Source organism: Anthonomus grandis, chromosome 6 (genome assembly GCF_022605725.1).
Source record: "Anthonomus grandis grandis chromosome 6, icAntGran1.3, whole genome shotgun sequence".
NCBI lineage: Eukaryota > Metazoa > Arthropoda > Insecta > Coleoptera > Curculionidae > Anthonomus > Anthonomus grandis.
The window spans coordinates 26317199-26333007 of NC_065551.1; the positions used below are offsets into that span (position 1 = coordinate 26317199).

The 15809-nt window shown below is 30.1% G+C and overlaps 2 protein-coding genes across 8 annotated transcripts in view; both read right to left on the reverse strand.

Moving 5' to 3' along the window:
- Nucleotides 1–1232: 1232 nt before the first annotated feature.
- Nucleotides 1233–5057, reverse strand: LOC126737911 (glycoprotein 3-alpha-L-fucosyltransferase A-like). 2 transcript variants are annotated; one of them, XM_050443001.1, is made up of 6 exons: nt 4863–5057; nt 3911–4128; nt 3706–3848; nt 3402–3650; nt 3118–3339; nt 1233–1863 (listed from the first exon to the last, which is right to left on the reverse strand). In XM_050443001.1, exons 2-6 carry the CDS (start codon nt 4115–4117, stop codon nt 1392–1394), a joined length of 1293 nt encoding a protein of 430 aa, XP_050298958.1. In that variant the 5' UTR covers nt 4118–4128; nt 4863–5057; the 3' UTR covers nt 1233–1391. The 2 variants fall into 2 exon arrangements, with proteins under 2 accessions (XP_050298958.1, XP_050298959.1); XM_050443002.1 differs by lacking the exon at nt 4863–5057 and adding an exon at nt 4585–4724.
- Nucleotides 5058–7073: 2016 nt separating this feature from the next.
- The window catches only part of LOC126737659 (glycoprotein 3-alpha-L-fucosyltransferase A-like), a 31489-nt gene continuing 22753 nt past the window's right edge, over nt 7074–15809 (reverse strand). For 4 of the 6 annotated variants that reach the window (XM_050442641.1, XM_050442646.1, XM_050442645.1 and 1 more), the window contains exons 2-6: nt 13045–13262; nt 8360–8508; nt 8048–8296; nt 7776–7997; nt 7074–7706 (exon numbers count right to left, since the gene is read on the reverse strand). In XM_050442641.1, the coding sequence (XP_050298598.1) occupies nt 7238–7706; nt 7776–7997; nt 8048–8296; nt 8360–8508; nt 13045–13262 (1307 nt within the window). In that variant the 3' untranslated portion in view covers nt 7074–7237. Of the gene's footprint in view, nt 7707–7775; nt 7998–8047; nt 8297–8359; nt 8509–13044; nt 13263–13430; nt 13564–14530; nt 14672–15809 lie in introns of those variants that run through there. The other 2 variants (XM_050442644.1, XM_050442642.1) reach the window with 2 other exon arrangements.

Here is a 15809-nt window from a genome sequence, read left to right on the forward strand (position 1 = left end):
CGTAATGTCTTTCGTAAGCAACGTTATTAATCAACCTATCAACTTTCATCCTCAGCATTTCTCCCGCCTCCATTCTTTAACTTTCGTCGATATGAACTTTTTCGAAAAATGCAAATTTTGCATAATATAAGCCTGCTCATGAATCCTCGCCATTAAGGGCGCCCAGATACCTAAATATGGTCATTAAAATGATGTCTTAAAGAGGCCTAAAAGTTCAATAATACGTCGTAAATTTAAAATGAGAGAAATATTTCAAACGTAAGAAGAAGCGTTAATACAAAGAGATATGAGTGTCATATAAAGAATCACATTATGGCCTTTTTTAGCATTTGACACCTAGGCGTCATCTTGGCACCTGCAAAAAAACTTGTTTTCTAGTATTACTATTGTAGCGATTTAATTTCGTCCCATTGATTCCATAAAGATGGTGGATGTCGATATCGGCAGACGGTTCCCCTCTTGCAACTGAACCTTTAGTAAAAATAACAATTAATACTTTTTAGCTCAGCAACTTTTAAATCCACCAGCTTTGGCATTTTTACACACTTAAGTCCGATTTATTTTGATTCACTATTTTTTATTTTTCACTAATAAATATATATAATCGTCAGTCCAGTTGACTGTCATCAAATAACACCCATGTATTATTTATTCGTCAACGTGTGAATTAAAACAATCGATGTACGAAAATGATTTATTTACACTACTGATCACGCTACTAGAAATATATTTATCTTCACCTCATTTATTTACTAATATTCATGTCCGATTAAAATATCGCACCAATATTCCAAACTGCACTGTACTGAACTGATAACTGATTTCCGACAGTGGCGATGCGGCTCCTTATATACTTGGCAGAACATCTTCCGGAAGATTCGCTTAACTTCCACGTCTCTCCAGAGATGTCAGTCGGTGTGCTCGCTTATGTTATTCCGGAATGACGGAGAACAGATGGTTTTGGCGGCGTTGCCAATATCGTTACTTACAATACAAAGAGATATGAGAGTCATGTAAAGAACATGGCATTACAGCGTTTTTAATTTATCGTTGAACATTTGACACCTAGATGTCATATGTTCCTGGTAATATTCATTAGTGTTAAATTTGTCCTGCATCATTTTTCTGTCGATATTGTAGTACTTTAAAAATCTCCTATAGCACTTACTAGATTAAAATGTGCGGCTGCAATATTTGCAGAATAACTGGCCTATATTAAAATAAAACTATACTATCATTCAATTATGTATTTTTCATTATCATGAACTGTAGATTTAAAGTTATTAATATAAAACTTACTTTAATATATACAGAGTAGACAGCCTTGTACTTTATTGACGAGCACAGCTAAAACTGTAATAAATATATTTCAAGAAATCACATATCTTTTCTTAATCATCATCATTCCAACTATCCCAAGGCAAATGGCAATCTCTGTTTACGCTCCAAAACTCATCTAAATTCCCATACACTTTTGGAGTTCTATCATTATAATTCAAAGCCTCGCATATCCTGCAGTAATGGTAAGATCTGCTCTGGAAATACCCATGTTCATTAAAAATTTCAAACTCACATCTCCAGTTATAGAAACTTTTAAACTCCTCTGTTTCATTTAATCTGAGTAGGTATTGAGCCAAATCACGGGGGCTTGCAAAGTCATCGATATTAATGTAGGAATTCAACGGTAATAGTGTTTTGTAAGTTTTAGGACTTGAGCCCATGACTATTGGTATTGCGTTTTTATGGAAAGCGTTCCACCAGAGTTTTTCAGTTACATACTCGTCACAGTTGGAATTTTCGAAGGAAAGATAAAAGATGTAGCTGTTGAGCTCTGGACAATCTGCACCAAAATGACCTGGACATCTGAAAAAAAAAATTTAGGAGCAAACTTGACAAATAAGAAAGTATTTGCATATAGTTAAAATTATTATTGTAAGAAGATTAAAGGGAAAATATGAAAATTGAAGAGAAACGATAAAAACTCTCTTAAAAGGTTACAAGACAAAAAAATCTTACTTTTTTCATAATAGTGAAATATCTTTCATAAGTGTTAAACCTCTACACTCAAACATCTGTGAATAAAATATCTGGGAACATACCAAAAAAATTTAGAAAATGTTTGTATCATTATGTATCAAGTGATATGTTCATTGAACGATATCGCTCATATACAGCCATTGTAGCCGATAACTCTAAATTAAAAGCAAATTAGGCAAAAATTAAACTCAGATAAATAGAAAACCAAAGTGACAATGAGAGTATGAGAAAAAGAAAATTAACAAAAAAACAGCGCAAGAAAAATAAAGCAGGCAGATGGATAAAGAGTAAGACAAGAGAAGTAAAAAGGTGAAGAGCGACAAAACAGCAAGAGTTGAGAGCACTATGAAACACTCACTAATACCTAAGGATGCCTAAGATCCAGATTTTGAGTTTGATTAAATATTTCTGCATTAACATTTTGAAAAATTCATTCTGCTATAGTAAATACACTTCTTTAGGTGAATATTTGTCTTTACAACATGGACTCAAGCGGAAGGAGAGTCTTGGCAAGTAAGGAGAAAATCTGAATTCCGTCCACTTTCGTGGGGGTACTAACCAAAAATAGTTCTCCCACCATAAACATAAAGACACTTAAAGTTGACACAAGCAAGTGGTGCCAAAATATGCTGCCAACATCGTGGTGCAAAGATTTGAAAAACCAAGGAAATGGTATCTAGAAAGTTGATCTGATATGAAGTCTGATGTTAAAAACGAGTAAATCAGAGGTTCTTAATGAGAAGATATGATCTGGATTCATGACCTTCTTAAAAATTTATAAAGAAAATCAGATATTATTATACATGCCGGCAAACAAGTCAAGGTCTTATGTACAGAAATTAATATAATAACTTCACGAGTTAAAAAATCAATTCTACCTCGGTATATACGTATAAATGTATGTATATACGTTCCTTCATCTGTTGCATGTAAGTGCATGAGTATTTCATCTCCAAAAATAAAACTTTGAGTAGTGAAATACCCATTTTCCCGGACGTGCTGCTTTCTCATTCCTATTTAAAAACTTGCAAAGCATTACGGGTAGAGACCTAATCTAGTTTTTAAATCAAGAATTCTTACGCAGTTTTAAAATTGCCACATTCTCCAAAACTATGAACTTCAATGTACTGCTCCAGTTTTCGTACGTATTCCCATCGGTGGTTCTGACCACCACAGTTCGAGCCCAAAATAGCCACCAACACATCCCGCCTTTTTAGTAAAAGCATGTTAGAGTCACTTACTGTTTCATTTGTTTTTCTTAAAACTGTGCGGCCGTATGGTACTGGAATGTCTGAATCCATTCTAAAAAAACATAATTTTAGAAGCTCTAAATAGTATCTTAATATGTTGGTAGTTTTACTAACCTGTATGTCATAGACCAATTAAAAATTCCATTAAAATCAGTAAGTTTTGGACCAGGAGGATAAAATGTATGATACGGGCTTTCGTCTGTCAAAAATGCCCATATTTGCTTAGGGTTCCTATCTTTAGGTAACTCGTTTTTACTTCTGGTTTTATGCATATGGAATATAACTATATCCGAACTGACAATATCACTGTCTTTGTATGTTATTTCGCAATTTTTTACTGAACAGTACTCAAAAGGGTCTACACTTAAAATTTAAAAAAATTAGTAACAAAAGATAGTATATTTGAGCAATAAAAAACCTTTTATCCGAAAAATGTTTAATATGGCGATTTTCCAAACTAGGCCCATGTTTCCAGATTAAAATCTGATAATTTTTAGACCTATTGTTAATGTTTGGAGGTGGTTTGTTTAAAAATAGTATTTCTCCTAACACTGAAAAGTTCTAAAAAGTAAATAATGTCCATTAAGCTCAGGACAGTTTTATTACAAAGCAAATGAGCATACCGTAGCATTTCGGAGAGACCACCAGTGGCTTACTTTTACCGCTTCTAGTGGATCTTCTACTACTTCGAAATTATCCAGTTTATATGGTTCGATGGTCCAGTTCGTATCTTGCCTTAGAAGTAACAAAGTTATTATCGTAAGTGTGAAGAAGCTAAATAAAAAAGCCACTGTGAATTTCCATTTATTGGGGGTAGTATACAATCTCATCGCTAAATATTCTAAAAAGTATAAAAGAATATTCTGTTAAATAAAGCATAATAAATAATTCATCCTTAAAATTAGTTTATCTTGCAAAAATTAACAAGCCAGACGATGATAAAAAAAGAATCGATAAGTGTTGAGAAACAAATTTTAGTTCAAAAGTGCTATATGAATTTTACGATCTTCTAGTGGTATTAATTGAAAATCATTCGCTCCTTAAAACTAATTTTGTTTAATCCGCTAAGCTACTAGATTGAAACTACAACTTCAACTGATAAGCTACAATAAAAAATAAGATAAAATCGTAATAAAATAGAAAATAAAAAGAAGAATAAAAGATTTAACAGCTGTTATAGAAGGGACTAAAAGACATTTTTAAAATGACCTGCAAAAAGCTGAGCTGTTTACATGATGCATATTGTAACCTTATTCAAATATACTTTCTAATGATTTAAAATAAATGATAAACTTACCAATTTTTTACACACAAAATAAAAAATATTTCACTAAAAATGTTATGTTCATTCACAATAATAAAAATAACATATTATTAAAAAAATTGATAATACTATATATTTTCTATATGCCTGAGTAAACTTATGATCCACGGTATGACTTCAATTATTAAATATCAGTAGATAAAGGTAATCGCATTAAATAGGTTAGACTTGTTTTTTAATATAGCTTTTTTGTTTAAATTTACTTAAGTGTTATTTATGACTAGTGTAACATAAAAAGATGTTATACTTACATAATGGGAATATAAATAATAAATATTATTTAATTAAAAACACAACAAAATATTTTAAAAAATTGCAAGAACTGCGTTTAGATATTGTTTATATTCAATTACTTGTTTACGCACTACAAAATAACTATGAAGCACAATTATTACAAAAATATAATATAAAAAATTAACTGAATGACAACATTTTTCATGTACATACTAAAAGGGACTGATTTTTTTGGAATGTTATCAGTTAATACTTATAGACTATTTGCAGGTACTCTATAAAATGGTCTTATCTTTTTAAACCAAATGTTGTTATCATTTTCTGTGAAGAAATGATCAATAATTTGATTAATTCAGTTGAATTTTATGGAAATTTAAATTTTGTTAAGTGGATTACTTTATATAAAATGAAAACTTCCGCCTTTCTGTTAATGTTTGAAAAGTATTTGATTAGGAATATGAAATGTACTTACAATGAAAATATTTATTTTGAAAGATTATTGAGATTAAAATAAGTTAGTTTCCAGTTTTGATCAAGATCGGTTTCGATGTTAATTTTTAGGGTAAACTGATATTATCTTTCATTTCAACCTAAAACAACTGCTCTGTAAATTTGCATTTAAGTAAAACATTCGTGTTCATATTTTACTACACTCGATATAACATGTGTACTAAATCAAAATTCGTTATATTTCATTCAGTGTCCAAATTTGGTGCACAAGAAATGTAATAAACAATTTTTTCATTTTTCTTCTTCCTTATCATCTCCTTCTTTTTTTCTTCTTATTTTCATGTTTTGAATGTTATAAAACATTTTCATTTATGATACTTCATAACATAAACATTTTTCTATAATTTATAATAAGTATTAGCTCAGACTTAAAAAAATGAAAATAATACAAGCTTTGATAAAAGGTTTGTCTTTTTGGTTAAAAATAAATACTTGAAATTCCATAAAATGATAAAAAAAAACTCTTATTTTAATTAGAAACAATAAGATTATTTATCTTATTGGAATGCTTCACCTAGGTACATAATGTTTATATCAACGATAGATTATATAATATTGAAATAAAAAATTATTTGCTATATTAATGAATTTATAAGTGAATCATTTGATTTGTATTTAATTATGTTTAGCAGAATCATGCAATTAAAAAAAGTAATTTCTCTAGTTTTTATTTGATGTTTATATTTTTTCATTTTATAATGACGTCGTTTTTCATTTCATAAATATTAGCCTAATGTAATTTTTTCCCAGATCTAAGGTTTGATTTGAATATTTAATCTAAAACTTTTACACTAGTGACAATAAAAACTATTCTATATAACCATTATGCAACTGTTCTTAATCTCAAATACAGTTAAAAATTATATAGAAAATAAAATAACATTTAATTAATTGGTAACAGCTAAGTTTTGTACTTTTACTATATCATAATAGTTACCGTTTTTCTTGTTCTTTTTGCTCTTTTTCTTCTCCTTCTTATTTTTAATCCTAATTTTTGTGCTATCATTTACCACTCAAATAAGTTTTTCGCCATTTTTTTTTTTAAATACTTTACAATATTACTTTAATTAAGAACATAATAATATGACAAAAAACTGCAAGGATTCCATTTACATACTGTGTATATTGAATAATATTGTAATAAAACAAAATTATTATTAAAATATGATAAAAAATAAGAACTAATGCCAAAATTTTACATATATATGCATATTCTAAAAATCAGTGGTGTTTTTACACATAATAGTGAAATACCTTTAATTTATTTGGAATATTCTATGAATCTTTTTTATACAAATTTTTTAATAAATTACAAAACAATCAGTTATTTCAAAAATTGGGTAAGATTTTATAAAAATTATAGTATACTCAAGTGCCAATGTGGAATGAAGTGTATATCTCATTCTCTAATACAGTTCAATTTACTTATCTTAAGGGAATAAGTAGGTATATCTTTATATGCGGTACTAAAATAAAAGATTTATTTCTCAAAAATAATATTTCGTTATATTTAACGTGTATGATAATGAAACAATTTTCAACGTCTTGTCATATAGAAAAAAAAGCGTATTATTTCTATTTTTATTTTTTTTTTGCTTACTTATAACGTTTTTCTACTCATTTGTATTTACTTTTCTGTTTTCTTCCCATATGGTTTATTTTTTTCCCAACATTTACGATACTTGTGGCCCCAAATAACAACCATCCAAAGATATAAATAAAATAAACCTATTGAACTTACTTTATTTACAAATTACAATAAATAAATTCATTTAAAATCAAATAAAATTTATTAACTTACAACTAAACTGGAATTGACATATATCACATAAAATTCGACAAGCACTATACTTAGCACCTTGCACTTTTATCCAATCATTTTTCATCCGTCATTCCAAGTATTCCAAGGTGGATGACAATCCCTTTTTACACTCCAAAATTTCTCCAAGTCTTTATACACCTTCGACTCCTTACTATTGTAATTCAAAGCCTCACATATCCTACAGTAGTGGTAGGATCTACTCTGGAAGTACCCGTGTTCATTAAGAACTTCAAAGTCATTCCTCCAATCGTGGTATCTTTTAAACTCCCCCGTAGTATTTAAACGAAGTAAGTATTGTGCCAAAGCACGAGGATTAGCAAAATCATCTACGTTAATAAAAGAGTTTACTGGTAAGATTTTTTTATAGGTACTAGGACTTGAGCCCATAACTATGGGTATTGAGTTTTTATTAAAAGCATTCCACCACAACTTTTCGGTTATATACTCGTCACAGTTGGAGTTCTCAAAGGAGAGGTAGAAGAGGTAGTCATTAATTGCTGGACAGTCTGCTCGAAAATGTCCTGGACATCTTTAACAAAAAAAAAAGAATGTAAAATTTATTGGCGAATAATTTTAATCTGTTTTAATATGGACTTACTTTTTAGTGCTACTGCTACATCCGCCATAAATGTGTACCGTAATGTACTTTTCTAGCTCATGCACGTACTGCCATCGATGGTTCTGCCCGCCGCAGTTGGATCCCAATATAGCTACAAGCACATCTCTCCTCTTGCTTAAAAGTAATTTTGAGTTTTGAGGGTTAGTTGGACCTGCTCTAAGAACTGTGCGACCATATGGTACTGGTATATCAGTGTCCATCCTATAACGATTTGTGATAATATAGAGTATTTTAGTACGGTAGTCACTTACCTGTAAGACATTGACCAATTGAAAATACCATTAAAATCTTTCAGTTTTACACCAGAATTGAGAAAAGTGTGGTAAGGGCTCTCGTCGGTAAGGAAAGCCCATATCTGATCAGCGTTTCTTTCTTTGGGTAACTCGTCTTTACTTTTGGTTCTGTGTAAATGAAATATCACAATGTCTGCTGTCTTTAGGTCGGTATCCTTATAAGTTATATTGCAGTTGTTTACTGAGCAGAACTGGAAAGGATCTATCCTTGAAATGTTTAGAAGTGGTATAGCTCGAATACAAGAAAGTGAAAATTTATAAAATACAAACCTTTGGTCGGAATACTGTTTCAGATGTCGGTTTTCTATAACGGATCCGTGTTTCCAAACTAAAATTTGGTATTTTTTGGTAGAGTTTATCTTTGGCTCTGGCATGTTAAGAAAGAGGATTTCACCTAATTTAGAATAAAAGCCTGGCCCCTACAAATAAATAATAATTAAAGTATTAAATTATCTAAGATAATTGGTATGTATAGAAGTAGATTAGAGTTTTTGCCTTTTGATATCTTATTCATCTTTTATCTCTTAAATTTGCTCCTTTAGGTAAAAATGAAAAATTATAATAACATTATTGGATCTTTTAATGAAATATTTGAACCTGAAACACTGAAAGATATATATTTGATACAGAGTGCCAATGAATTATTCCAACTTTTTTAATTAATCTTCACTTAGACACATTCCGATAGATGTTAAAGCCGGTGAATGCAAAATATGCAAAATTAAAGCTTGGCTTTGACTTGATTTGTGATTACTGAGGCTTTAATTGCAGAATAATCTTTACAAATTATTCTTCTGCAGATCATATTCTTTTCGAGAGATTGCAAAGATTGAATAAATGTCCTCATAAGACACAAAATCTTAATTTATTAAGCAATATTTCTTTAACTTTTGTAGGATGAATAATTGAATGACTCATTGCACGATTTATAGTTTGTGACTGTAAGACAGAAATTGCACGAGCTTATCAAAGATCATTTATATTTAGCTCCTGCAAAATTCATGATACATTAAATTGGACATATAAAAAGCTGCTTTAAATTATACTTTTAATCATTTAAACGATTGATGAAACTTGTGAAACTATAATGGAAATGTGTAATTTAAATCTATTTTTCTATAAAAATTTCCTCTTTGGGTGTAAAGGTACACAAATAATCTCCCCTGGATAAAAACCAGTAATACACAAAATTTACAAGAGATAAATGGGGAATAAAAATAATGCTTTCTGCCACTTGAATTGGTGAATTTAAGATCGGAGAATTATATAATCCTTCTTTTTGCTTGCTGTATCAGTATGTATAAGCATTACTTTCAAAACATTATTTTAAGAGAAAATGAGTACAAAATATGGGAATATGGAAATATATCTTTCACACAATAGAAAAGTAGTCCTGTCATTAAAAAATAAAAAAGCATAAGTTATTGTCTGGGGACATGTCGCAGTGGTTTTGTATTTTAATGGAATACCTATTTTTTATAGTGGATTCAAAAAGTGTGGGCATTTTTCCTTTAAATATCATAGCCTTGAAAATGCCAAATCAAGGTCAAAATACAAAAAACTGCTTTCTAGCTATTTAATAATGTTTCTGTTTGAGCTAAACATTTTACTTTAGAGGGTGAATCAAACAAAATTTTTTAAGAATGTTTAACGACCTTGAGGTCAATTATCAAAGTAATTTTCAAGTTGGAGTGATTTCATTTAATGTTCAGGATAACTTCCACTTTAATAAACCAGCTGTTAAGGATGACCGATAGCAATAAAGCACAAAGATAAACTTTAACGGAACGCGTTTAATACTGTCACATTCCTATTGTTAAAATTTAATAAAGTATTAAAACGGCTGATTACCCTCCTACTGAAATTGTGAAGTTGATAATAATTTTGAGAGAATGTAATAAGGCGCGTGCTGCAGCAACGCTGTGAACTTTATAGAAGACATCCTACTAATATTAGAATATGCAATTTAACTGAAAGAGTTCGTGCTGAAAAATCTTGTTCATGAACGAAGGCGCCACGAGTACAACGATAACGGTCCTGGTGCCGTAGCTGTATTTGTACTATTATTTATTCGATCCGTATGTTAGCAGTCGAATGGGATCATGGTATGCCAAGAACATCATTTTTTAAAAGTCTTAAAGTCCTTAAATTCCATGCATAACATATTATTTTGGTTCAAGAATTACAGGTGCAACAGCCGTAGCCGATCGATAGTTCGAACTATCGATCGGCTACGCAACAGCGCGCTGTATTTTGCTAATGGTTTACAGGAGATTGCAAATAATCCAGAATTTTTTAACTTTATCTTGTTTTCTAAGGAAGCACTATTTAAAAGTGACGGATAACTGAATAAACACAATTCCCATTATTGGTCAAATGAAAATTCTCACTGGTAGAGAGAAATAGCTTATTAACATCACCGGAGCCTTATGGTTTGATGTGTGATTGTAAATAGTTATTTGATTGGCCCTTATTTCTTTGAAGCTAATGTTGATCAACCCAGTTACTTGAAGTTGCTAAGAGATAGGCTGCCAGAATTATTGGCAGACGTGGACTTAGAAATGAGGCGATGGTACTTTATTATTATATCGTATATGGTGTTAATGGTACTTTAGCAAGATGGTGCAGGGCTACATTTTGCAGTAGCTGTTCTACAATTTTTTTACGACAATTAGGCTGGGTGGATTCGGTGGACGATGAGATTCGGTTAACTGGCCCGCAATCTCACCCGATCTGACTTCTCTAGATTTTTATTTGTGGGGTTATTTGAAGAATGCATTAACGACCTACGACGAGAACATGCAAGATAGGATTTGTGAAGCATGCGCTTAGATTCCTACACAATTTTTGTTAAGCGCCTGAAGCTTTCATACGCGTTTAAGGTTGTGTCTTCCGGAAAATGGCGGCACTTCTAACATTTGCTTCGTAGTTAAATTCGTGAGAGATAATAGTACTCAGGGTAATCAAGCATCCCAAAGAAAACAGAACTTAGTACGTTCATGTCGTTGTTTCCGAATGACTGAAATCATTCGAACCTGAAAATGTTCTTGACAATTGAACTCAATGTGAAGATGGTTAGGATTATTTAAATATTTTTGCTAAAGTATTTTTCTGTATCTACCTGCTAAAGTATTTTTAAAATGTGTAATTAAAACAGACACATTAATAAACATCTTCTTGTTGACCTTAATTTGACCTCAAAGATAACAAAGCTAGATATGTCACTGTAAAAGTAAAATTTTCCGCTCTTTTCGAATCCGCTACAAAAAACAGACATTTCCATTTAAGAATGAATAATTAGACCATAAAAAACAACCTCGAGGTCAAAATGATTTTCACAGATAAATGTCTCCTTGTGTCTTGAACAACTTTGGTCTCAAACATTTTTCTGTATCTTGCTTACTTTCGGCGCAATTTGGGTGCATATATTAAAATTGTCGACCCTGTAGAGATAGATATACAACGTAAAATAGATAACATAAGAATTGCGCTCCTGAAACTTAATTATTAGATTAAATTAACAGACTTATAAAAGTAATGCTTGTCTCATTTTTATGTAATTTATGGTTATAAAACAGTAAGAAGATGAGACAGATAATATCGTTATAGAATAATTTATAGTTCCCAAAATAAAAACAAACCATGCTTATCCATCTCACTGAGTCGTTTGATAGGGCGTATCACAATACACTTTGTAAAAACCCGAAAATGTTCTCAGCGAAAGAGGATTCAGCGAAAATACTTTAATATTACTACCTTGATAGCTTCAAAGCAAGACTCCAACCCTTGAGCAACAAGAAAATTGTCTTAGGAATCTTCTAAGACATTGAAGGCGCATTTGACAACACGTCATATAACTTAATCAATCATGCCATAACTGCACGGGATAATCTACTATACTTCCTGTGATAGGCGGTTGGGTCAACCAAATGCTAAATCAGACAAACTTTTTTAAATTAAAGAGGGAAAGCGACTACTGGGCACAGAAGTTACTCGGCTTAGGCAGAGTGGTTACTTAGTATGGTACACTACGGTCATATGATCAAAAATCGGGGTGGCAGTGGGCTTACTAGAGCATGGGCAACAGACCAGGTAAACCTAACTTCTAACTAAGCTTCTCCAGACAATAACTGCGAAAGGTAGCAGAGATGCTCACAAGGCATGCACCCTGCTGAAAACACTACATAGATTCGGAAAAGTGTATCCACCACTATGTAGAGATTGTGATAAAGAAAAGAAAACCTCTCTTCAGATCCTTTGCTTTAGCGAAGCATTCAACTAGTCTTGGGCGAAGGTCGAAACCTTTACCAGAGGGGATAAGAATTACCAGTAGGAAAATACTGGACTTCCTATAAGCAACAGAACTGAACATGAGTAAATCTATGGGACACAAGATCACTGCAACAGATCAGACCACAGTGCAGGGAACTATCAATCTCGTACGAGTTCCAAACTACTGGACTTCAAGAACTACCGGTGTTCATACAGAATTTCTTCGCCGGTAATTAAAAAAACTTATATAAAATATTATTCCTTAGGAAAAAATTTGTCGGTCCTCTGCTATCTTCAGTATATCATAGTAATTATAACAAGTATTTTTGAACTAAATATAAAGGGATAGATAATTCTGTAGACGATGTCTTGTGCAGATTTTTAATCTAAATTCATGGAATGGGTTGAAGCTATTAGCTGAACAAAAAATAAATATTGTGGTATATGTGTCATTAAATTTTGAAAAACTAGGTTGTTTTCAATGTCTATTTGATAAGGTTTTGTTACTATAATATAAAGTAAGAACGAACTTTTTGGCAAGATCCAAAAACACGTCATTTTCGGTGGTCACCCTGTATATTTGTTGTATTGTAAAAAATGCTTTAGATTACTTGTATAGTGTGAAATGCTTATATGATTTTTTATATTACTCGTATAGTTTTGTCTTGTTAAAAAACACTTACCGAGGAATTTCGGAGAGCCCACCATTCTTCCACTTTTCGTCTATCTAATGGCTTTGTATCAACGTTATGCTCATTTATATCCTTGTATATCAACAATTCTTCTCTTGGGCTGTTTGAAGACAAGATTATAAAGGTTAAAGTAAACAAGAAGCCAGCGACTAGTATAAACGGAAAATTTTTCTTCTGGATAACACCAATCATTATTGCAGTCACATATTCTGAAACAGGAGTCGAATGTTACCAAACAAAATATGAAAATAACTTGAAAAATGAATTTTGCGTTTCAATATTTTTAAATCTATTAATACCTGCTAGTAGAAATGATGCTGTTTATTACTGACAGAGTTTTAAATTTAAATTTTTATTTGTTTAATAATGTATATTACCTTTAACACTTGATTTTAAGAGAAAAATTTACCGTATAAGCACCGTTATTCTTACTGAAATCACCTGAATAAAACGCAATCAATACAAACCGTGGCGAAGGCTGACGCATAGCAATAACACTGGATATATAGGGTATATTGTTAGATAATATTTTTCCTCGTATATACTCGTATGATTTAATCCGGCTTATCAGATAGGGGAAATTATACTGTATTATCACATATTTCAAATACTACGATAACTTCCTATAATACGGCTATTTTAATAGGAATGAAATTATTAATATAAGGTTTTTAAGCCTATCTTCAAATTTAGGAAGAACTTTAATCAATTTAAAGTATTTATCTATATAACATATATATACATCAAAATTATTAGACAATTATTTTAATATTATTCACAAAAAGAGAATAAAATTCCACTTAAAGTACAGTCCCTAGGAATCGATAGGTCACATTGGCTTTTGTGACCTACTAAATATTGTCAATTTTGTTACACACCAACTATTTTAAATGTAACTTTTGATTCTCCTTTCTATATTGTGTATAGGTATATTTTTCACAATGTCAAATTTGTTTATTTTCAATTTACCGTTTACTTATATTTTATATAGTTGCAGATTGGGTTTAAGCAGTCTGTCCCTAATTTCTGTTTTAATAAAAAGTTTAAAGTTAAATTTGCAAAATAAATTTTATTAGTATAATAAAGGTAATAAGCCTAAAGTTAACTTACAAGTTATTTACATTTAATTACCCTATTAAATGAAATTAGTTTAAATTTAATATTTTTCAATAACTTTCCAGCTAGCATCAAATTATTGTAAATGAGTAATTTACAATGATTTTTTTTAATAGTAATTTACACCCATTATAACAAACTATTTTTAATACAGAATCCTGAAACACTATAGCCTATGGTGTGTTATTTTGTAATAAAATAAAACTGAACCATCAAATCCAACCTGAAATAACCATCAGAACTCAATATATGTATCTATATTGAATTTTGGCACATTGTATACACACGAGATATAGGAAGGACGGTAAGTATAAATACATAAATACACAGACAGCGTATCAATAAAATTCTAATTTTTTACCTCAATTAAAATAAATTTAGATTACCCCCAATACAAACATGTAGATTATTACCGCGACACTATGCACACAGTGCAATACATAACATTCAACTACGTAAAATATTACCCAAAGTATATGGGGGTAGGCAAAATTAAGTTTATTTATCAACAAATTTATAAATAGTACGTTTTTGCAACTCAGGTAAGCAATATCGTTTCATAATTGAATAGACATATATTGCACATACAAAAAAAATGCCTTCCTTGATGAATATAAAGTTGATAATATTTATATTTAAATATATTGAAATAATTAGTGATACCAGATATACACATGCATCGCTTTCACTTTTAAAAAAACTATTGCACTAAATAAAAAAATAATCTTTATACTAGGAAACATTTTACCTAAATATGAGCTTTATTGGCATAGATTCTTACAACATGTCTCTAATTTTTTTTCCTTGATACTTTTACTATTATAGTGCTGATGCAAATGTTTTATTACTTCAATATGTGTTTTGTTTGCACAATGATTTTCACCAGATACGTTAAATTAAACACATTAACTAGAAACTAAATTTTGTAATAATCGACCTGAAAAAATAATTTGCTTTAGAATTTGTAATTGCATTTTCTAATATTTTAAATTCAATTTGTAATAGTAAATATTTTTGTTAAAATCAAAATATGTAAATAAATATATGCGGTAAAGTAAAAGACTTACAATAAATAACCTTGCCAACAATAATTTTATTAAAAAAAATAAGTTTTAACTTTCAGTTTGCACCTTCATAATAATTCAATAAGATTTGCTCTTCAACGAGCTTTTCAAAATTTTAAATTATAATTTATTATAAATTATATAAAGTTAGTCTAACTTTCTGCAAATGTTTATTTAATTTTTAACATTTGTTTTCCTATTTAACCATCTAGAGGAAATATCTTAATATTCTTTATAAATTATTAAATAAAAAAGTTACAAAATGTGAAGTGTTTTATTTATATTTAATCGCTCTTAAATATGGAACATGTAATAAGTGAATGGCCTTTAGAGTTTTCATATAAAATGTTGATTATTGAAGAAATTTTATATTAACTAAATATATTCTATAATATTTGGAACAGATTTTAAAACTTTTAATATTTATTTATTGGTATTTTGTCATGAAATAAATTACAAGATTTATCCTAATAAATATATAATATTCAGACGTTTCAATATTGTGACTTCAGAATAAAATCTTTCTTATTTAGTTTCTAAGGTTACATGTGTATTACCTTTTATAGAAATAAAGTA